The 22079-nt window shown below is 47.0% G+C and overlaps 1 protein-coding gene across 1 annotated transcript; it reads left to right on the top strand.

The window, feature by feature from the left end:
* The first annotated feature begins 12287 nt into the window (after positions 1-12287).
* On the top strand, positions 12288-21996 carry Zmynd19 (zinc finger MYND-type containing 19). The gene is made up of 6 exons (XM_036184544.1): positions 12288-12589; positions 14104-14163; positions 15585-15691; positions 16467-16607; positions 20626-20806; positions 21408-21996. The coding sequence occupies exons 1-6, from the start codon at positions 12539-12541 to the stop codon at positions 21549-21551; spliced, it is 684 nt and encodes a 227-aa protein (XP_036040437.1). The 5' UTR covers positions 12288-12538; the 3' UTR covers positions 21552-21996.
* Positions 21997-22079: the final 83 nt, after the last annotated feature.

Raw genomic sequence — 22079 nt, 5'->3', positions numbered from 1 at the left:
GAGACACAGTCTCAAAGAAAGGAAGGGGAGTCCTGAGCTCCAACAGTAACATCCTTAGATTCAGGGGTAGTGTCCATCAGTCACACTACTGTATAGTTCATGGACAACTAGGCAAACTAAGAGCCTCCTAAAAGACTTTGGGATGCTAGTTGGAAAGAGAAAGACAAAGAGCAGCCCCAGGGTGACAGATTGACAAGAGGAAAGTGTTTCAGTAAAGAGATGGTTTGTATTGGAGACTGCTGAGTATGGATCTTACTCTAGGCCTCCTAAGTAGCTACAACCTTTATTCTGATCCCAGTCAATCCATTTCCTTCCAGGATCCATTTCAGCACAACTTCCACCAGGAGCCTTTCAAATGTAGATGTTCCCTTACAAAACTACTGTGTCACTGGACCTCCAGTCAGGATGGGTCCTGGTTGCCATTTCAACTCTCAGCTTTAACTTTCAATGATCGCAAATACTCACCCACCACTTCCCTTGCTCCCTCTGCTGGAACCTGCTAGCCCTCTCCTTTCCTCATGATTCTATCTGTAACTCAACATCATTCTGAGATTTCACTCTTGATGAAGCACTCTTACTGACTTCAGGTGAGAGGCTCCCTCTGATCCCCAGACATTTGTGCTTTGTTATCCACGGTTCCTAGAAAGACCACCAGGGAGACTGAATCCCACATGTAAAAGCAAAGAGCCTTTATTTCAAGTTCCAGAGCTTGGTCCCTCTGTCTGTCCCACACAGCAGTGAGAGCAGAGAGCCCTGAGCTCAGGTGGGGCAGAGTTTTTATCATAGCAGAGGTTGGAGTATCTGTAAAACAAAAAATAGGTGTGTGCTAGACTCAAGGACACCTTATCTAATGGTTGGAGTGTTTGGGATGTCAGGTACTTCCTCACCCCTGGGTGGATCCTTGGGTAGATCCCTGGGTGGTATCTATCAGCTTAAGGCTTTTCCTGGATCTGGGTGTTGCCTGCCAGTAAGCCTGTCACAGAAGCTGTGTCTAGGCCCCTAAGCCTGTCACGGCTGCTGTGTAGTCAAGCTATTTTGGGGCCCCTTCACAGTACCACCACAGGACCACAGGAAAAGTACTTGTCAGGAGTGAGGAGAGTATGGTCTTTATTGTTTTCCACATAGAAAAAGAATGATCGGAGCAGGAGAGGCAAGGTGGAGCAAGTTTAAAGCTCCATGGCTGTTATTTAATAGTCAACTTGGCTAGATCTGGAAGCAACTAAAAGGCAAACTGCTAGGCACATCTTATAAGGGATTTTCTTGATCAGATTTGAAGTGGAAAAACTCAACCTAAATGTGACATCTTCTCGTGGGAGCCCAGATAAAAGGACACAGAAGGAAACTTTGCCAGCTTGCCTTCACTCTTGCTGGAAGTTCATTTACCTGCCATTGCTGCATTACATCATTGATGCACTAGAACCCAGACTACCAATGCAGACTGAAGACCAACAGCTCTCCAGGAATCTTCCAGGCCTTCAGCATCAGAGTGGGACTGCTGAGACATCCAGCTTTTTGGACTGAGCAATTACTGGATTCTTTGCCTCTCCAGTGTGAGACATCCACTGTGGGACTATCCAGATTATATTATGTAAAACCATCTAAATATACACATATATACATCTTGGGAGAGGGTAATCTCACTATGTAGCCCTGCCTGGCCTAGAACTTCCTATACAGAACTGCCTTTGCCTGCCAAGTGCTAGGATTAAAGGCATGTGCACTACCACACCTCCATACCCCTCTATTTTTTAAAGATTTGATTTTGTTTTTTGAGACAGGGCTTCTCTGTATAGTCTTGCGTCTCTGGGAACTATCTGGGGACCAGGATAGCCTTGAATTCAGAGATCTTGCTTGCCTCTGCCTCCCAAGTGCTGAGATTAAAGGCATGCCCTACTACCACCTGTTTTAAAATATTTAAACTGAGCCGGGCGGTGGTGGCGCACACCTGTAATCCCAGCACTCAGGAGGCAGAGGCAGGTGAATCTCTGTGAGTTCGAGGCCAGCCTGGTCTTCAAAGCGAGTTCCAGGAAAGACGCAAAGCTACACAGAGAAACCCTGTCTGGAAAAACAAAAAACCAAAAAAAAAAAAAAAAAAAGATTTATGCTTGTATGTACCTGTTTCTGTGTGTGGGTATATGCATATGTGAGGTGCTCATGAAGACCAGGTGTTGGGTCCCCTGGAAATGAAATTATAGACTATTGTGAGCTGCCATGTAGGAGCTAGGAAACAAACCCAGGACCTTGGAAAAAACAGTAAGTGTTCTTAACCACTGAGTTATCTCTCCACCACCACCGGACTTTTTTTTTTTTTTTCTTTTTTAATGGTTTTTTGAGACAGGGATTCTCTGTGTAGCTTTGCGCCTTTCCTGGAACTCGATTTGTAGACCAGGCTGGCCTTGAATTCACAGAGATCTGCCTGCCTCTGCCTCCCGAGTGCTGGGATGAAAAACATGCAGCAACACCACCACCACCACCCCCACCACCCAGCACCACTCCCCCTTTTTAATTTAAGATTTCATTTATAACTATGTATGTTTGTATATATGTGTACTTTTATGTGGGTGCCCACAGAGGTCAAAAGAGGTTGTCCAATTCCCTGGAAATAGTTGTGAGCCTCCTAACATGGATACCAGGAACCAAATTTGGGCCCTTCTAAGAGCAGCAAGCTCTCTGAATCACTGAGCCAACTTTCTAGACCATTTTTGCTTTTTGAGTCAGGGTCTTGCTCTGTAGCCTACGTAAAGACTACGTCCTTAATTACGTCATCAGCCTGTGATGGTGTCCCAGCCTAAAAAAGTGTGCGGGCCCTCTGTGTCTTCCTTTTCTCTTTCCACTCTCTTCCCTGCATGCGGTCTCTCTGTTTCTCTGGTTCCCTCCCTCCCTCCCTCTCTCTCTCCCAATAAAGCTCTAGAAAGGTAACCATGGCTCCTGACTTTGTGACTTTCCTCCAGCATTCTCCTCCATTGGCATGGCACTATGCAGTGCCGATTTAACCAATAGCCTAGGCTGGCCTAAAATCAATACCCTTCTGTCTCAGCCTCCAGAAGAAAAAGAAAAGATGTGGACTATTGTGCGCTAGAGAGATGGCTAGGTGATTAAGAGCACTGGCTGTTCTTCCAGATGACCTGGGATTATATGCTTGTCCTTCTTCCTTCTGGGAATTAAATCCAGGATTTCATGTTTACTAGGCTAAGTTACCACTCAATCTACATCCCCAGCCCTGAGGTTGTTCATTAGGAAGCAAACTGGAAGAGAAATTAGTACTCATAAGTGAGACATTGCCAAAGCAGAATTCTAAAATGTAGTACTGGGCTGGGAAGATGGCTTATTTGGTAAGTGCTTGCTGAACATGCAGAAGAACCTAACTGTATCACCAGCATTCATGTCAAAAACAAAAAACAAACAACAACAACAAACAGGTGTGAGGGATGAAGAGATGAATCACTGGCTTCTCTTCTAGAGTTTGAGTCCCAGCACCCACATGGCAGTTCACAGGCTTCTCTAATTCTAGGCCCTGTCCTCGGAGAGCCCTCCAAGGGTGCCAGGTATGCATGAGCACACATGTGGTGCCCAAACATACCATGTGGACACAATGCCCATGTATAGAAAGGGGGGGGGGATCAGGTGTGGTAAACATGCCCATAATGCCAGCTTTAGGAAGGCAGAGGAAGGAGGACTCCCAGGATTCTCTGGCCAGTTCAAATTTGTGAACTCTAGTCTTAGTGAAAGATGCTGTTTCAAAAAGTCAGGTGGAGGGAGCTGGAGAGATGGTTCAGCCATTTGTGCTAACAGAGGACCTGGGTTCAGAGGACTGCAGTTTCCCAGTGCCAACATGGTTGATCACAATGTCATAACTCCAGTTCCAGGGCATCCAATACCCTCTTCCAATTTCTGAAAGCACCAGGTATACATGTGGTACACAGACTTACATGCAAGCAAAATACTCATACACATTAAATTAAAAAGAACCTTTTTTAAAGGCGGAGAGCTTTTCAGGGAGACACTTGACATCAACCTCTGGCCTCCACATGCATGTGTATGAACTTGTAACATATATCACCCACATATAAATGTAGCACTAGCTTTGGAACCAGCAGCAGGAGGAGGATGAAGAACAGTGAGAAAACTGCTACCTGGGACTGGTGACAGGAAAGGGCATGGAGGAGCCAAGTCATTCACCTCAGAACAGCCAGGGAAGAGAGAAAGATGAGCTATCCTTAAAAAATACCTCTCATGGCTGCAGTGGTGGCACACACCTTTAATCCCAGCACTCAGGAGGCAGAGGCAGGTGGATCTCTGAGTTCAAGACCAGCATGATCTACAAAGTGAGTTCTAAGACAGCCAGAGGTCCACAGTAAGCCTTGTCTTGAAATCCGACAGCCTCCCCCCCCCCCACCCTCCGCAAAGATACATCCCTAACAACATACTTTCTACAACCAGGCCCTACCTCCAATCACCTCTTAAATTTGCCACCAAATCGTGAATCTATCAATTAATTCATCGACGAAATCATGATTAAATCACCTGTCAACAATTCTATTCCCCAGCAGAGAACTATGTCTTATACACATGAATCTTTTGGGGATATTAGCAGTGATGGGACATAGGTAAGAGACATAGATCCATGCTGTCATCATAACAACCTGAGAAGTTTTGGATGTTTAGAGATCCCTTTATCCTCTTTATTATTTAAATTGTGCACGAAAGTACAAGCTCAAGTGTATGTGGGTCCTATACACATAGAATGCAAGTGCCCACAGTGTGAGTGTAGCATATGCACATGAGTACAAGTGCCCACAGTGTGAGTGTAGCATATGCACATGAGTACAAGTGCCCACAGTGTGAGTGTAGCATATGCACATGAATACAAGTGCCCACAGTGTGAGTGTAGCATATGCACATGAGTACAAGTGCCTATGGAGATTAAAAGTGTCAGATTCCCCTAGAGCTGGTGTAGCACGAATTTCTAAAGGTCATTTAATAAAAAACTTGGACGCCGGGTGGTGGTGCACACCTGTAATCCCAGCACTCGGGAGGCTGAGAGGCAGAGGCAGGTGGATCTCTGTGAGTTCGAGGCCAGCCTGGTCTACAGAGTGAGATCCAGGAAGGTGCAAAGCTACACAGAGAAACCCTGTTTCAAAGAAACCAAAAAAAGGGGGGGGGGGGGGGGGATTTAGTTCAGTGGTAGAGCACTTGCCTAGCAAGTCAAGGCCCGGGGTTCAATCCTCAGCTCAAAAAAAAAAAAAAACAAAAAACAAAAAAAAAAAAAACCTTGGAGCCAGATATTGGGGTAAATGCTGAAAGATCAGAGACAAAGCAACAAGCCACCTCCCCCCCCCCCCCCCCCCCACCCCCCACCCCCAGACAGGGTTTCTCTGTGTAACAGTCCTGGCTGTTCTGGAATTCACTTTGTAGGGCAGGTCGGTCTCGAACTCAGAGATCCACCTTCCTCTGTCTCCCAAGTGCTGGGATCAAAGGCGCGTGCCACCACCTCCCAGCACAAGACACCTCTTAACACCTCTAGGTTTCCTTGGTTTGAAAAGCCTCAGCCAAAAGGCCTTTAGCGGAATGAGCTTCCTCAGCTGAAAAAGCTTTTAGTTCCTGTCTCTTCATGCCTTATATCCTTTCTCTGCCCAGCATATCACTTCCTTCCTAGTGCTGGGATTAAAGGTTTGTGACTTCCCCAGCAAGGACATGAGATCTCAAATGCTGGGATTAAAAGTGAATGATTCCCAAGTACTGGAATTAAAGGTGTGTGCCACCACTACCTGGCTGTTTCTCTCCTAGACTTGAGTCAGTCTCTTGTAGTCCAGAGTAGCTTTGAACTCAGAGAGATCCAGGCGGATCTCTGCCTCTGTGAGCTAGGATTAAAGGTATGTGCCACCACTGCCTGGTCTCTAGGGCTTGTTCTGTTTCTGTTCTTGTTTATCTTCCTTTGCTTTTTTTTTTTTTTTTTTTGGTCTTGTTTTTTTGAGACAGGATTTCTCTATGTAATAGCCTTGGCTGTCCTAGAACTCACTTTGTAGACCAGACTGGCCTCAAACTCATAGACATCTACCTGCCTCTGCCTCCCAAATGCTGGGATTAAAGGCATTCACCACCATCGCCCAGCTAAGATTTCTTTTTTAACAGATTTAAGCACAGGGTTAATAAGAGGTATTGTAGGAAAAGCAAAGAACATGTCCAAGAGTGGATCAAGTGTGAATGTGGTCTTCTGGAGAGTTGGACTTACATCTTTTTAAAAAAATTTATTATATATAGCATTCTGCCTGCAGGCATGCCTGCAGACTAGAAGAGGGCACCAGATCTCATTACAGAGGATTGTGAGCCACCATGTGGTTGCTGGGAATTGAACTCAGGACCTCTGGAAGAGCAGCCAGTGCTTTCAACTTTTGAGCCAACTCTCCAGCACGGATTTTCGTCTTTATAATAATCATATATATGATTTTGGTGGCCTCCAAAATTCTCTATCAAAGGGTTGTTGAAGAATTTGTTTTTTAAAATATATTTATTAAAATTTTTTTCATTTTACATACTAACCCCAGTTCCCCCTCCCTCCCCTTCTCCCACCTCCTCACCTCCCTCCCACTCTGCCCCCATATACTCCTCAGAGTGGGTAAGGCCTCCCATAGTAGTCAACAAAGTCTGGCATACCAAGTTGAAGGAGAGCCTGAGCCTAGCCCCTCCCCATTGTATCAAGGCTGAGCAAGGTATCCCACCACAGGGAATAGGCTCCAAAAAGCCAAGAACTTTTTTTTTTTTTTAATATTTATTTATTACAGCTGTGCCTTGGTGGCACACACCTTTAATCCCAGCACTTGGGAGGCAGAGCCAGGCGGATCTCTGTGAGTTCGAGGCTAGCCTGGTTTACAGAGTGAGTTCCAGGAAAGGCACAAAGCTACACAGAGAAACCCTGTCTTGAAAAACCAAAAAAAAAAAAAGATTTATTTATTACATATGCAGTGTTCTGTCTGCATGTGTGCCTGCAGGCCAGTAGAGGGCACCAGATCCCGTTACAGATGGTTGTGAGCCTCCATGTGGTTGCTGGGAATTGAACTCAGGACCTTTGGAAGAGCAGCCAGTGCTCTTGACCTCTGAGGCATCTCTCCAGCCATCATGAATTTTTTTGTTTTTTTTGTTTTTTGTTTTTTTCGAGACGGGGTTTCTCTGTGTAGCTTTTGGAGCCTGTCCTGGATCTCACTTTGTAGACCAGGCTGGACTCGAACTCACGGAGATTTACCTGGCTCTGCCTCCTAAGTGCTGGAATTAAAGGCATGCGCCACTGCTAGCGCCATCATGAATTTACAATTTTTAAAAATGTATTTATTTATTACATATACAGTGTTCTGTTTGCATGTATGCCTTTATGCCAGAAGAGGGCACCAGATCTCATTACAGATGGTTGTGAGCCACCATGTGGTTGCTGGGAATTAAACTCAGAACCTCTGGAAGAGCAGCCAATGCTCTTAAACTCTGAGCCATCTCTCCAGCCCTTTTTTTGTTTGTTTGTTTTTTTGAGACAGGGTTTCTCTGTGTAACAACCTAGCTGTCCTGAAATTCATTCTGTAGATCAGGGTGGCCTCAAACTCACAAAGCCTCTGCCTCCCGAGTGCTGGGATTAAAGGCATGTGCCCCCAGCACTTGGTCACATAAAATATTTTTTTTTTGTTTTATTTTTTTTATTTAAAAGTGTTTTTGTTCACTCACATAAAATATTTTTAAATCTTACAAAAATTTTTTTTGAGACAATCTCTATGCTGTAGTTGTTCCCCCTTACTCCTTTACTCTTTTGGGGGCCCTCCATCCTGCTCCTAAATAAATACACAGAGGCTTGTTCTTACTTATGAATGCCCAGCCTTAGCTTGGCTTGTTTCTTGCCAGCTTTTCTCAACTTAAATGATCCCATCTACCTTTTTTATCTGGGCTTTTCCCTTTATTCTATATACCTTTCTTTACTTCTTCCTACATGGCTTGCTGTGCAGCTGGGTGGCTGGCCCCTGCAGTCCTTCTCTCATTCCTAGATCCTTCCCAGATTTCTCCTCCTATTTATTCTCTCTGCCTGCCAGCCCCGCCTATCCTTTCTCCTGCCTTGTTATTGGCCATTCAGCTCTTTATTAGACCAATCAGGTGTTTTAGACAGGCACAGTAACAAAGTTTCACAGAGTTAAACAAATGCAATTTAAAAGAATGCAACACATTTTTGCATCATCAAACAAATGTTCCACAACGTAAACAAATGTAACACACTTTTAACTAATACTCTACAACACTATGTAGCCCTGGCTGATCTGGATTTCACTATATAGACCTAGACCAGGCTGGCCATGAGTTTACAGAGATCCTGCCTCTGTCTCTCAAGTGCTGGGATTAAAATCCAGCTACAAAAATAATTTAATTTTTGCAGACCAGGCTGGCCTCGAACTCACACAGAGATCCACCTGCCTTTGCCTCCCGAGTGCTGGGATTACAGGCGTGTGCCACCACCGCCTGGCTTTAATTTTTTACATTTTTATTTACTTGTTTATCTATTTATTTATTGAGACATGACTTCTCTATGTAGCACTGGTTATCTTGGAACTCAATATGTAGATGAGGTTGGCTTTGAACTCAAAGATCCATCCACCTGTCTCTACCTATATTAAAGGCCACCACACCTGGCTTATTTATTATTGGGAGGAGAATATGCATGCCACAGTATACCTGTGGAAATAATAGGACAACCTTCTGGAGTCTAGGAGTCAGTTCTTTCCTTTACCATTTGAGTCTCAGGGACTGAACTCAGATCATAAGGTTTGGCTACAAGCACCTTTATGCACTGAGCCTCTCCTCAGCTATCTTTCCACTTTTACGTAAGTTCAGGGCTTTAACTCAGATCACCAGGCTTGTATGGTAAGTGCCTTTATCTACTGAGCCATCTTGCTAGCCTCATTCCCAGTGGTGAACAAACATGATAGTTCTCCCATTGTACAATATCCCTTGGCCATCATCTTCTTGCTAGCTATGACCCCAATTCTCTATTCCTTTGTTCAGCAAAATCTCAGAAGAGCTGTTTCTCACTGTCTCCAACTCTCTCCCTTTTAAAAAATTGTTTTTGAGACAGGGTCCCATTTAGCCCAGGCTGGCCTTAAATTTCTTATAAAGCTAAGAATGAACTCCTGAGTCTCTGACCTCCACCTCCCCAATTCTGGGATTACAGGCTTGTTAACTTTCCTTTTCTTTAAAATGGTGTCTTACTGTATAGTTCAGATTAGCTTGGAATGTGCTATGGATCCTATGCTGACCTGGAATTTTACTACATAGTCTAGGGTGGATTTGAACCTTCCCACTGCTACCTCAATCATGTTTGGGATTTCAGGCGTGTGCCACAATGCCCAAACTTCTACTTCTCTGTAACACACTGACACTTGTTCCTCAACCAAAGCTATATATTTCAAGGTAGACAGTGATCCCAGGATGCTAATCCATTGCTTCGCTGCTCATTGTTACCTTACTGGGCCTCCCATAAATGTCTGCCAAAAAGATTCTACACGTTTCTGGCTTCTAGGCCCCCACCCTCTCTGGGTTTCCTTCCTAGCTGACATCTTCCTTCTCCTTGCTGAGCTGTGTTCTTTCCAGTTTTTTTCACCCTTGGTATAAGCCTGTTCAAGGCTCAGCCTTTTCCTCTTTTCTGTCAGCATTTCTTCCAGAATGATCTTACCGAGCTTTATGCCTCACTGCGGTTTGAATGTTTCTTGTCCTCCAAAATTCATGTTAAGAAGTTGGGTATGGGACTGGAGAGGTGGCTCAGGAGTCAAGAGCACTGCTGCTCTTGCAGAGGACCTAGGTTCAGTTCCCAGCAGCCACATGGCAGCTCACAACCATCTGCAATTCCAGTTGCAGGGGATCCAACTGTCTTCTCAGGCATAGTCCGGCACTGTATACACATAGTATATATAAATACATGCAGACAAACATTCATGCTCATAAATAATTTTAAAAAGAGATTGGGTGCCAGAAGCCAAAAAGTAAATATGCTTGCTGTCAAGCCTAATGACCTGAGTTCAATTCTCAAAACCAACATGATAGGTAGAGAGAACCCACTTCTATAAGTTATCTTCTGACGGCCACATGCTTGCACGTGAATATAATAAAAAAAATTTTTTCTAAAGAAGTTGAGTGTGTTAGTACACACCTCAAACCTCCTAGCACGAGGCAAGAGAGCTATTTTCAGGTCAGCCTGGTGATTCTGCCTCAAAAAAAAAAAAATTGAAACTGGTGAGATGGTTCAGTGGTTACAAGTGCTTCCTTGCCAAACTTGATGATCTAAGAACCCTGAACTCACATTGAAGAGCCAATGCCAGAAGTTGTCTTCTGACACATGCACTCATAAAATAAATGTAAAAATTTTTTTTTTTTTTCCCGAGACAGGGTTTCTGTGTGTAGCTTTGCACCTTTCCTGGAACTCGCTTGGTAGACCAGGCTGGCCTCTGCTTCCTGAGTGCTGGAATTAAAGGCATGCGCCACCACCGCCCGGCATAAATGTAAAATTTTAAAAATCATATTCAAACATAATCTACAATGCAACAGTACCCAAAGATGATGAGGCCATCAGAGTTCTTCCCTCATGGATGGGAATAGAACTTTGTTTTGTTTTTGAGAAATAATTTCTCTATGTAGCCTTGGCTGTCTGGGAACTCGCTATGTAGACCAGGCTTGCCTCAAACTCACAGAGATCCACCACTAGATGCTGCCTCCGCAGTGCTGTGATTAAAAGCATGCACCACCACGCCCAGCTTCCATCTGGTGCTTTCAATAATGAAGATTATTTCTAGGTAGGGTAGAAAGACTCACTGAAATGGATTTCAGGTGATCGGGTCCTTTAATAATGCCAGCCACAGAGCTGGAGCGTTGGCTCAGTGGTTAGGAACATTTGCAGGGGACCTGGATTTAGTTCCCAGCACCAACGTAGAAGTTCACAATCATTAACTCTAGTTCCAGAGGACTGAATACCTGCTGGTCTCCACGGGCACTGCATACACGTGGCACACATACACAAATGCAGGCAAAACAACCATACACACAATCTAAAAGAATGAGAGCCACTTGTAGTAAGGGAACCTAGAATATGGTCGAGATCCAACAGCAATTTAGGAGTAAAGGAAAATTATAAAAAGGGGAAGAGTGCCTGAGCTCGGGGGTAGGACTTTTTGAACTTAGATTAGTGAAGGCACTAAATAGACTGTAAAGACATAATTTAGGTGCTAATCTTTTTGTTGGCTACCTTGGGGCTGCCTGATAATCATTTATCAGCTAGAGGAAGGTACTCTGTAGGCATGGCTGATCTCCTGTCCAGGGGCAGCTTCTTTGATCCATCAGGTGTATCCTGGGGTCTCCTTTCAAGCCATGCGGATGTGTTGAATTGCTGTTTTGGAGGAACTTGCATCAAGACTACTGGTTTTATTACCAGGGAAACACACTCTGCTCCATCTTAAGCATCGCGCCCCTTCCCAAAAAGCTTTCTCTTAACCTTCACAAGTCTGAAGAGGTTGGTGGGACAGCTGCGTTTTGAGCAAGGCATCTGGAAGTATTGTGAAGTTCCAAGGGCTGAGATAAGGGGTTCTGGCTTCGCTCATGACTCTTGTTAATTATTTCCAAAACAGAACAATGAGAGCCAGAAACGTCTGCAGATTCTCAGATACCTGGGGTCACCTTGAAGCAGGTGGAGCCTAGACCTGGGTTTAAGCTCAAGGCCTTACCGGCTATGTCAGGATGCGAGACTATGAGGTCTCTTTTTCCGGGAGACAATTGCCCACCCCAGCCTCTGGCTCCTCCTCACCGAAGGTCTTTAATCTCTCTTTGGAGACCTGGAGACCTAAGGCGCTTCGGATCCCGGAAGCACAGCGCAGGTACTAGCCGCTGCCTCGTAGGTTCGTTCTGGACACCAGGACACTCATACAGCATCCTGCCAGCCCGTAACCACCCAGTAAGGGCAGACGTTCCACGTTGCCCCACCGTACACGGTCCAGAGACGCGGATGCAAACAGGCTAGTGTCACGAAGAAGAAACAACCAAGCGCACCCGTTCCTGCCGCCTCAGCAGCCGCCGCGGCTAGCACAAAGCTTCCCGCGAAATTGACGTTGCGCCGGCCGCCGCGCAGGCGCCGCCCCCGGCTCGCCCCTCCCCCGCACTTGGTTCTTTTTCACTGCGCCTGCGCCCTCTCCCTATTCCTATTGGTCGTTTAGCCGCGGCGCGCCACGACCGGCGGAGGGCGCGCCCCGCAATTGGTCGGTCACCGCCGGTGGGGGGTGTGTCCCAGTCGCTCCCCGCCCTCTGCTCCGCTCGCTGGGGTGCGCGCGGCGGTGGCGGCGGCGCGTGGCAGGTCCGGCGGGCGCGAGGCGGCGGCGGTGGCCCGAGCCCGGGCCAGCCTCGTCCGCCCGCGGCCCGCCCGGCCTGACCCCGGCCACGGCCCGGCCCGGAGTGCCGTGGCCTCGCTCCAGCCCGGCTGGGTCAGGAGCCTCCCGAGGGAGCGGCTCCGCCTGTGGAGAGCGCAGGCCCGGCAATGACCGACTTTAAATTGGGCATCCTGCGGCTCGGCCGGGTGGCCGGGAAGGTGAGCGGTGTGGAGCGGTGGCGAGGCCTGCGCGGGCTGGGGCACCTGGGCGAGCAGCTGCGCGGGCCTGCTCGGTTCGGGCGCCGCCTTCCTCGCGGGAAGCTTCCCCGCGGCCGGGGGCGCGCCCCTCGGCCTCAAGACTCGTGTAGGACTGGCTTGCGCGGAACAGTTCCCGGCGTTCATCCTGTGCTGCCCTGGGCATCTGCGGCGGCTCTGGCGGCCAGGCTGCACCTGCGGCGGCCTCCCGCCGTAACGCCCTCGGCCCGAAGCTCTGAGGGGAGTGGAGTGGCCGGTCCGCAGTAGATAGACCTCGGCGGCGGCGGCGGCAGCGCGTTTTAACGTTGCCCGAGGGGTGGCCACGTTCGGTCACTCGAGTCGCAGGCATTTCTAGAGCACCGACCAGGAGCCAGGGCCCTGATCTTTCGGTAGGCTCGAAGGTTCTCAGGTGCTCCTCGCCCAGGCCACCACCCACCACATGTTGAGGCTGGGCTCCGAGGCTTGGTGCTGTTCAGGAACTGAGGACCTTAACTCTGTTCCTTCCACCGCCAGCTGCAGCTGCTGGTGGGAGAGGAACAGACAGAAAGTAGAGGCAGGTAACTGAGATCCTAGAAAGATCTTCCAGGAAAGTAAGACCAACCTGTCTTCAGAACTGTTTCGTTTGCTTTTTTTTTTTTTTTTTTTTTTTTGTGCAAGAGCTCAGGAAAGGACTGCTAGAACTTTCTGACTAGGGAGGGGTGGGAGCCTAGATGCCTTCGACTCGGTAATTAATTGCAGCAGCCTGGGCCATTAAAGCTTTTATTAGGAGTGTTTGCGACCAGAGAAAGAAGCACTATCCAGTGAGCACGTGCAGTAATTACCCACCCTACTGAACCTTCTACCTCAGTCCCATTCCCTTCCCTACTCCAGTAAACTTGTGATTGACTGAAATTCTGGGTGAGTTAAAAGCTCAGTGCCACTTGTCAGGCAGGGTCGGTCTATCTGGTGTGGATGGGCCCTGAAGCCTAATTACCCACTCTGATACATGTGATCATGTTTTGCTATTTTTGTTGTTATTGATTTTTTTCTTCTCGAAATGATGTAACCCTGGGTGTCCTGGAACTCACTCTGTGGACTAGGCTGGCCTCAAACTCACAGATCCTCCTTCCTCTGCCTCCTTAGTGCATGGAATTAAAAGGCATGGGCCACAAGATTGCCCAGCCATGTTTTACTTTTTAACATACTGTGGATTCTACTTTCTTTTTACTTCCTTCCTTGATATTTTTTCCTTTTTTTTTTTTTTTTTTTTTGAGACAGCCTCACGACACTCTTGGTTGTCCTGGAACTCACTAGTTCTGTCTGCCACTACTACCTTGGAGTGTTGGGATTAAAGGTGTGTTCCACCATGCCCAGTTTGGACTTGCGGTTACTTTCTGTCTAGTTGGGAAATATTGTAGATTCCTGCTGCCGCTAGTTACAGTGTTACTGTTTCTTAGGCCCATCTCAGATGTAACCTTTGAAACATGGTTTATTTTCAGACCAAATACACACTGATAGATGAGCAAGACATACCACTGGTGGAGAGCTACTCCTTTGAGGTAAGGATGACTTTTGTTTGATGCCCAGGAAACATGAGAAATTAGATTCCTTCCTGGTTTTGGGAGAATAAGAGGACAGCCACTCATACTTATTCTCAGCTCCAAAACAGGTTGTGACAGCCTGGGTGGACACTGCTGTCCAGTAGAGCCCATTGTGACCCCTTTCACACAGATTGCTAATCTTTTTGAAAACTTTTTTAATTGGATTTTTTAATTGTTTTTAATTGGATGTGTGTGTAGCTTTGGAGCCTGTCCTGGAACTTGCTCTGTAGACCAGGCTAGCCTCAAACTCACAGAGATCCGCCTGCCTGTGCCTGCTGAGTGCTGGGATTAAATAATTAGATGTCTTGAAGCACATGAGCAGACCTTTTGAGTATAGCTGCCCTCGTCTTCTGCACCTTGATCTGGGAGGCCATCCTCTCCTCAGTGTAGCCTTGGTAAAGAATTCCCGGCTCTGCTGCTGCTCTTACCTTCTCCCTTGAGCAACTTCATATCCATCACTCCAGTCCCACACTAACATCTCAGCACCTCACACACTCATGGCTGCTACATATCTAGGGATTATGTGGATTGTGTTTTTTTAGGGGGCAGCAGGGGGTCTTGCTATGTACCTCAAGCCAGCTATGAACACTCACTCTCCCTGTCTTCATTTCCTGGGTGCTGAGATTGCAAATGTGGACCATCCCAGCCAACTTCATGAGCTTTTTTTTTTTTTTTTTCTTCCCCCTTTCAATCATTTCTTTCCTGGGTTTTACTTAATTTTATTTTATGTGTATGAATGTTTACCTGAATGTGTATGCACTAGTCACAGATAGTTGTGTGCCACCGTGTAGGTGCTGGGCATCAAATCCAGGTCATGAAAGAGCAGCCTGTGCTCTAAACTGCTGAGACCTCTCTAGTGCTACCCCCGCCCAACCCCCTTTCTGGACTTTTTTAAGGGTGGGAAATTTAATTTGTTTTGTTTTTTTGAGACAGGTTGCTCTAAACTGCTGAGACCTCTCTAGTGCTACCCCCGCCCAACCCCCTTTCTGGACTTTTTTAAGGGTGGGAAATTTAATTTGTTTTGTTTTGTTTTTTTGAGACAGTAGTTTTGGAGCCTGTCCTGGATCTCGCTCTGTAGACCAGGCTGGCCTCAAACAGAGATCCGCCTAGCTCTGCCTCCCGAGTGCTGGGATTAATGGTGAATGCTACCACCGCCCAGCAGGGGTGGGAAAATTTATTTCTTGGTGTCCACAATATTTTCCAAGTTCATGAAGGTTTTTTTTTTTTTTTCCTGAGTGGAGCAGGAAGCCCCTGTACTTTGCTGGTCCTTGAAGCAGGATGTCATCTGTACCTGTGGCATTTTTTTAAGCTGCATTTGAATTATTGGTGAGAGTTGGAGGCTTTCCAGTAGACCTACTCAGCTCTGTGCTCCTTCTCAGGCTCGAATGGAAGTAGATGCTGATGGAAATGGTGCTAAGATATTTGCATATGCCTTCGACAAAAACCGAGGAAGGGGCTCGGGCAGGCTTCTGCATGAGCTGCTGTGGTATGTATTTTCCAGCTGATTTGTCTCCCCATGTATTCCCCATGGGAGCTGTGATATGCACAGTATGCCTAAAAGCTTGAGAGTATTGTTCCCAGTGGAGTCAGACTCAACCTTATCTTCCCTAAGTCTGGGAGTTTATTTTGTGACCTTTGCTACTAACCCAAAGGAATGACTAATGTACATGTCACTTTAAACAACTGGTGGGATTCTGATGAGACACGGCTATGTGGAGGAAGGGGTTCTGCCTTTTGACCCTTCTGGTGAGTCAGGCTGCATCCTTAGAAAAAGAACTATTGATCCTGAGTATATAAGGTGGGGTTTGAAATGTTGAGACCTTCCAGGTAGGGAACTTGTCTCTAGATTATTTTGGTGGTTTGGGGGTTCTATCCTTTATCCTCTGAGCAAAGCCCTTAAATCCAGGAGCAGAATCATCAACCTGGTCCCGTTTGTGTGGGCCAGCCTGATGTGCTTGGCTTCCTCTTGGTATGCCCCTTGGGCAGGGTAAGGGCCCAGTTCAGAGTATATTTCTTTTTCTTTTCTTTTTTTTTCCCTTCTTCGAGACGGTTTCTACATGTGCCTTCCCTGGATCTCACTCTGTAGACCAGGCTAGCCTCAAACTCACAAAGATCTGCCTGGCTCTGCCTCCCGAATGCTGGGATTACAGGTGTGCGCTACCACCACCCGGCTAATGGTTGGTATTTCTGTGTGGTTGGACATCCTTGCTCAGGTAGAGGTGCTTGAGGCTCTTTCCCCCAAGAACAAAATTCTTTCCTAGGGAACGACACAGGGGAGGTGTGGCTCCCGGGTTTCAGGTGGTACATCTCAATGCTGTGACTGTGGACAATCGCCTGGACAACCTGCAGTTGGTACCATGGGGCTGGCGACCCAAAGCTGAAGAGACCTCCAGCAAACAAAGGTGGGTCTTCCCTGGCCAACACCTGACACCTAAAGGGCCATCCCACGTTTCTGTGTTCCTATTTTGGGCTTTAGCTGTGAGTGCTTTGGGACCTTGATAGCCTACCTGCACTTAGCGGGCTCGGGGGAGCAGTGTCTTCATGGGAGAGGGGAAAAAAATTTCCTTTTTGGGGGTTTTGGAAATGGTCTCCCTGGCTATCTTAGAAGGCAGTATGTAGACCAGGCTGACCAGGCACAGAGATTCTTTCCTCTCCCTCCCCTGTGCTAGGATTAAAGGTGTACATAAACCCCCATGCTTAGATAGAAGGTTTGGGGGGGGGGGGGTGAGACAGGGTTTCTCTGTAGCTTTGGAGCCTCTCCTGGACTAGCTCTGTAGACCAGGCTGGCCTCGAACTCACAGAGATCCGCTTGCCTCTGCCTCCCAAGTGCTGGGATTACAGGCGTGTGCCACCACAGCCCAGCTAGCTAGAAGAATTTTTATGAATAATTTTTGGGATTGTTTTGTGGTAATTGCCTTTAGGGACATTTTAGCTGATGTGATGGAATGAGACCATACATACTCCAGGACCACACAGATCATGGGCCTCTGTCATGTTCCTTTGTTGAACAGCTTTCCCTGAGCCATGCTTTAAAGGAAGTAGTAGACAGTGGCTTAGGGACTGGGCCTCTTGGTTTCCCAGTGGTCCTGTAAACAGCATCACAAGGTTCTATTCTGGAGGTCATGTTCTTGCTGGCCCTGGGACTCACCACAGTGAACCTCACGAAGTTTTGGAGAAGCACTGAGGGACCAGCAGGAAATGATTGGGGAATTTGAGCAGATAGTCCCAAGCCACACAGGTATCATTAACCTGTTGGTAGGCCTCTCCTGAGGGCTTCTAAGCAACCTTCCTTGGCACTGACCGCCCCAACAGATGCTAGTAGGAGTGGTGAGGTTGATGTTACAGGCTGTGGGCGGGTCTTTGTAGCAGTTGTTTTCAGGTGATGCTAAAGCTCCATGTACTGTAGGTGGGAGCTGAGGGAGGGTCCAGCCCTCTATACTTGATGTTCAGTGTTGTCTCTAGGTCCTTAGAAGACAGTTGCCAAACTGCTATTCTGCTCTTGCAGAGTGTGAAGGTCTCAAACTCCGAATCTGCTTGGTTGGAGGTCTGAGTTTTCCGTTCTGTCTTAGCAGTCCCTGCTCACCACCACCACCCCCTTTTTTAAGGTTCATGAATCTTAGGCTGGCTTCAACTTGCTATGTAGCTGAGAAGCTGAAACTGACCTTGAACCTCCTGAGGTGGACATACTCAGTAGGGTCCCCACAGGACTGTCTGACTGTCCTGCGGTTGAGTGCTGTCTTTAATCTTCTGAATATACTTTATGATTATGAGCTATAACAACTACAGTTAAAACCTCCATTTGGAAAAGGGCAGTTACAGTCCTGGGGGTAGAGGGCTGAGGTTTGTGGTCAGATGGCCTATTGGCCCTTTCCTCAGCCAATTTTGGGCTAAGTTTTGTTGGAACTGCCCTTCAGGTAGGTAGTACCTCTTGCTGACAGAGGTAGGCTCAGATTGGGCCAGTATTCATGAAGCATACCTGCTTTGTGTGTGTAAGTGGGTGTAGAGGGAGAGAATATATGTGTTGCTGGGAGAGGGGTGCTTGAGCCAGTGGGCACATGCAGCCAGAGAAGGATGTTCAGTGTCCTAGTTTGTGAGTGAGAACAGGTTGCTTGTAAGGTTTAGTTAAACAGCCCCTGTGCAGAAACCAGCCATGCCTCGCCAAAGCTCCACACAGAGTCTACTATACTCACTTAACGGGCAGTCAGCACTCATATTAGGGCTACCCTGGTTAGGTTTCTGTTAATATATGATTAACTACCATGACAAAAGCAACTTGGAAGATAGAGTTGGTTTGTTTTAGCCCTCATGTCACAATCCATCATTGAGGGAATTAAGGGCAGAGATTCAAGCAGGAATGTGGAAGCAGAACTGAAGCAGAGAACACTTGGGAGCATGATTTATTGGCTTTCTCTTTATAGCTCGCTCACCTTGCTTTCTTACACAGTGTAGGCCAACTTGGCCAAGAGTGGTACTGCCCACAGTGGTTTGGGCCCTCTTATATCAATCCTCATTCAAGAAAATGCCCCAGAGACAGGCCTACAGGCCATCGGATGGAGGTAATTCCTCAGTTGAAACTCCATCTTTCCAAGTGACTAGTTTGTATCAAATTAACACCTTTGTCACCTTGACACACACATAATACTTTAAGTCATACTCCCTTCATTTCTTGTCTCCAGTATCTGATGTTGATAGCCCAATATGAAACCAAAAGCCAACATATAAATAAGTCAGTGTCGAGTCTCTGAGCCTCACTCACAATCTCTGGGCTCCACAGGGTTTGGGCAGCTCTGTGCCACTTCTAGCTCTACCATCCACAGCATGCCACAGCTTACCTTGTAATATCACACTAGGTCTGCTCTACATATGCAGCTGTCCCTGGTGCTTATCCCGTAGTCCTGGAATTTCCAATTTGCTGGGATTTCCAGCTGAGGCTGCACCTTAACCAGTGGTCTCACCTGGATCTGAGCTGCTGTCCATGAGCTCTTCAGTCTTGAAACTTCCATGCTACCAAAACCATTACCATGTGAGAGACTCTAACACATTAATTACCAAGTTTGGCTGCCAGCTTGAGATGCAGCCTTGACCCCTTCTGGACCACAACTCTGTGCTAGCTAACAGAAAATACTTCCTACGGGATTTCATTTCAGTGATGCTGGTCTTTTGTTAATCACAGCTGATTCTTCAGCCCTAGCTAGATCCTTAATTTAAATACAGCACATGAACATCTCCCAAGCTAGGCTTCCATCCTCTGCATTTCTTTCAGCACTCTTGTCTTCTAAGCTTTTATAGAACAGCCCACTAGGCCTGGAACTCTCTGGCTTTTCTAGTCCAAAGTTCCAAATACTTCCACAATCCTTCCCAAACCAACTTAATCAAGTCTATCACAGCAATACCCTACTCTGGCACTAATTTCTGTATTAGTTATTTTTCTATGGTTGTGATAAGACACTATGACTAAAAGCAACTTAAGGAAGAAAGTTTATTTGGGATCTAGTTCCAGAGGGATAAGAATCTGTTAGGAGCTGGGCGGTGGTGGCGCATGCCTATAATCCCAGCACTCGGGAGGCAGAGGCAGGTGGATCTCTGTGAGTTCGAGACCAGCCTGGTCTACAGAGCTAGTCCAGGACAGGCTCCAAAGCTACAGAGAGAGACCCTGTCTTCAAAAACAAAACAAACAAACAAAAAAGAATCTTGTTAGGACCAGGAAGCATGGAGCAAGCAGGAAGCTGATAGCTTACATCCTCAACCACAAAAAAATGAAGCAGAGAGCACGAAGTGTAAGTAGCCCAAGACTTTAAACTTTAGCCTGCCTCTAGTAATGTACTTCCTCCAAGTTTGTGCCTCTTAAACCTCTGGGGACCAAGTGTTCAAATACCTGAGTCTATGGTGGCATTTGTCCTTTAGACCACCACATGGGGCCTTCATGTATGTAGCACAAGTCTCCCAGACTGCACTTCCTGTTGTAACATTCAGTTACTTGTGGCTAACTTGTTCAGGAGTGATTTTCAGAAAAGCAGGATGGCTCTAACCTCAAAGGGGAAGTAGTAGGCTTCCTAGGTTGAAGGGCAGGATGAAGATCTTCAGGCAGCACCAGGTAGTCAGCTTGCCAAACTCAAACTCCATGCTACTGAGTGTCTGTCAGCCCTAGCTTTGGGGAGAGTGACAGACTAGGTTTGTGTATTACTAGGAGACTTGATTTAAATTTTTTTTTATTTTTATTTTTTTGAGATAAGGTATCATTGTGTAGCTCTGGCTCCCACCACATCTGTTTTTAATATGGAGTGATAAGTATATGCAGTAGTGATAGGCAGGCCAAACTCAAGTTTTCAAACTGGGCAGGGCCTACTTGTCTTGGAGTTGTTCTCTCTTTGTGCTGACCTGGTCTGGCCAGAGTGCACTGAGGCTTCTGCTTTCTTTCAGGGAGCAAAGCTTATACTGGCTTGCTATCCAGCAGCTTCCCACGGACCCTATAGAAGAACAGTTCCCTGTCCTGAATGTGACCCGGTACTATAATGCCAACGGAGATGTGGTGGAAGAGGAAGAGAATTCCTGTACCTACTATGAGTGTCATTACCCTCCTTGTACAGTGATTGAGAAGCAGGTATGGAATGCTGCGCTGCATCCTGGCCACCTCTGCCCAGCAGAGTGGGTATAGTGTGGCAGCAGCTTTTCCCTGTAGACACCTGGGTAGCACTAGGGTGATTCTTCCTTTGCTGTTGTTTCTGTTCAGACAGGTCATAGGCTCTTCAGCTACAGTGCCTGTATATTCTCTCTCCCTCCCTTCCTCCCTCTCTCTCCTTTCCCCCTCCCCCTCTCTCTCTCCTCCCTTCTCTCCTTTCTCTTTGTCTCTGTTTGTCTGTCTGTCTCTGTGTGTGTGTGTGTGTGTGTGTAAGTTTTGAGATGGGATCTTAGTCTATAAACCTCCCTGGCCTGGAACTCACTAGATAAATAGATCAGACTGCTTCAGATATCCTGCATCAGACATCCTGGTGCTGGTATTACAGGAGTGAACCACCGTGCCTGGCTTTTTTTAGGGGAACAGGTGAACAGGTGCTGGGGCTTGAGTCCAGGGCCTTGCCTGTGGACCATATGCTGAATTTTATTCCCATGTAGGGTTTTAATTGCATCTTTCAAGATGCTGGGATATAGTTTCCATGCATCTTGTTAGGGTGATATTGAAGCCACAGTGTTTTGTGTTTCAGCTTCGGGAGTTCAACATCTGTGGGCGTTGCCAGGTGGCACGATACTGTGGCTCTCAGTGCCAGCAGAAGGACTGGCCTGCCCACAAGAAGCACTGTCGGGAGAGGAAGCGTCCCTTCCAGCATGAGCTTGAGCCAGAGCGATGACGGGCCGAAGAGCTGCCACTGTTGCAGGTTCAAGGTTTCTAGCTCGTCATGAGCACAGTGGAAGACAGACTGGAGGTGCCAAAGAAGCCAGCAATGGATCCAGAGCAGCTGCCATAAGACCTCACAGCAACATGAAGCCTGTGGGGACAGTGCCCCTCCAGTGTTCACCCCCAGCAGAGACAACGGGGAGGCTCCCTAGGACCTTTCTCATTATTTATATGTTAATATGTTTGTAAACTCATGTACAGTTTTTTTGGGGGGGAGGTGAGGGGAGGGTTAGAAACTTCAAATAGAATCATTTGTTGTATTCCTCAAATGGTAAACAGTCGACACTCGGCTAGAAACTTTGTCATGTAGTCAAGCTTCTCTCCTGGGCAAGTGGGGGTCCCGCTGAGAGGCTTGCACAGAGTCATGTCTAAACAGGCAGAGTAAAGGGGTAGAATCATCCTTGTGGCCAGTCTTTGCTCAAACCCCTGTTGTCCAGTCTCCCCCCCACCCCCAGACTGTCTCTCCATGCAGTCCTGGCAG

The sequence above is a fragment of the Onychomys torridus genome, chromosome 4 (genome assembly GCF_903995425.1).
Source record: "Onychomys torridus chromosome 4, mOncTor1.1, whole genome shotgun sequence".
NCBI classification, from domain to species: domain Eukaryota; kingdom Metazoa; phylum Chordata; class Mammalia; order Rodentia; family Cricetidae; genus Onychomys; species Onychomys torridus.
The sequence above is the reverse complement of the archived record's forward strand: the minus strand, read 5'-3'. Positions and strand labels throughout refer to the sequence as shown.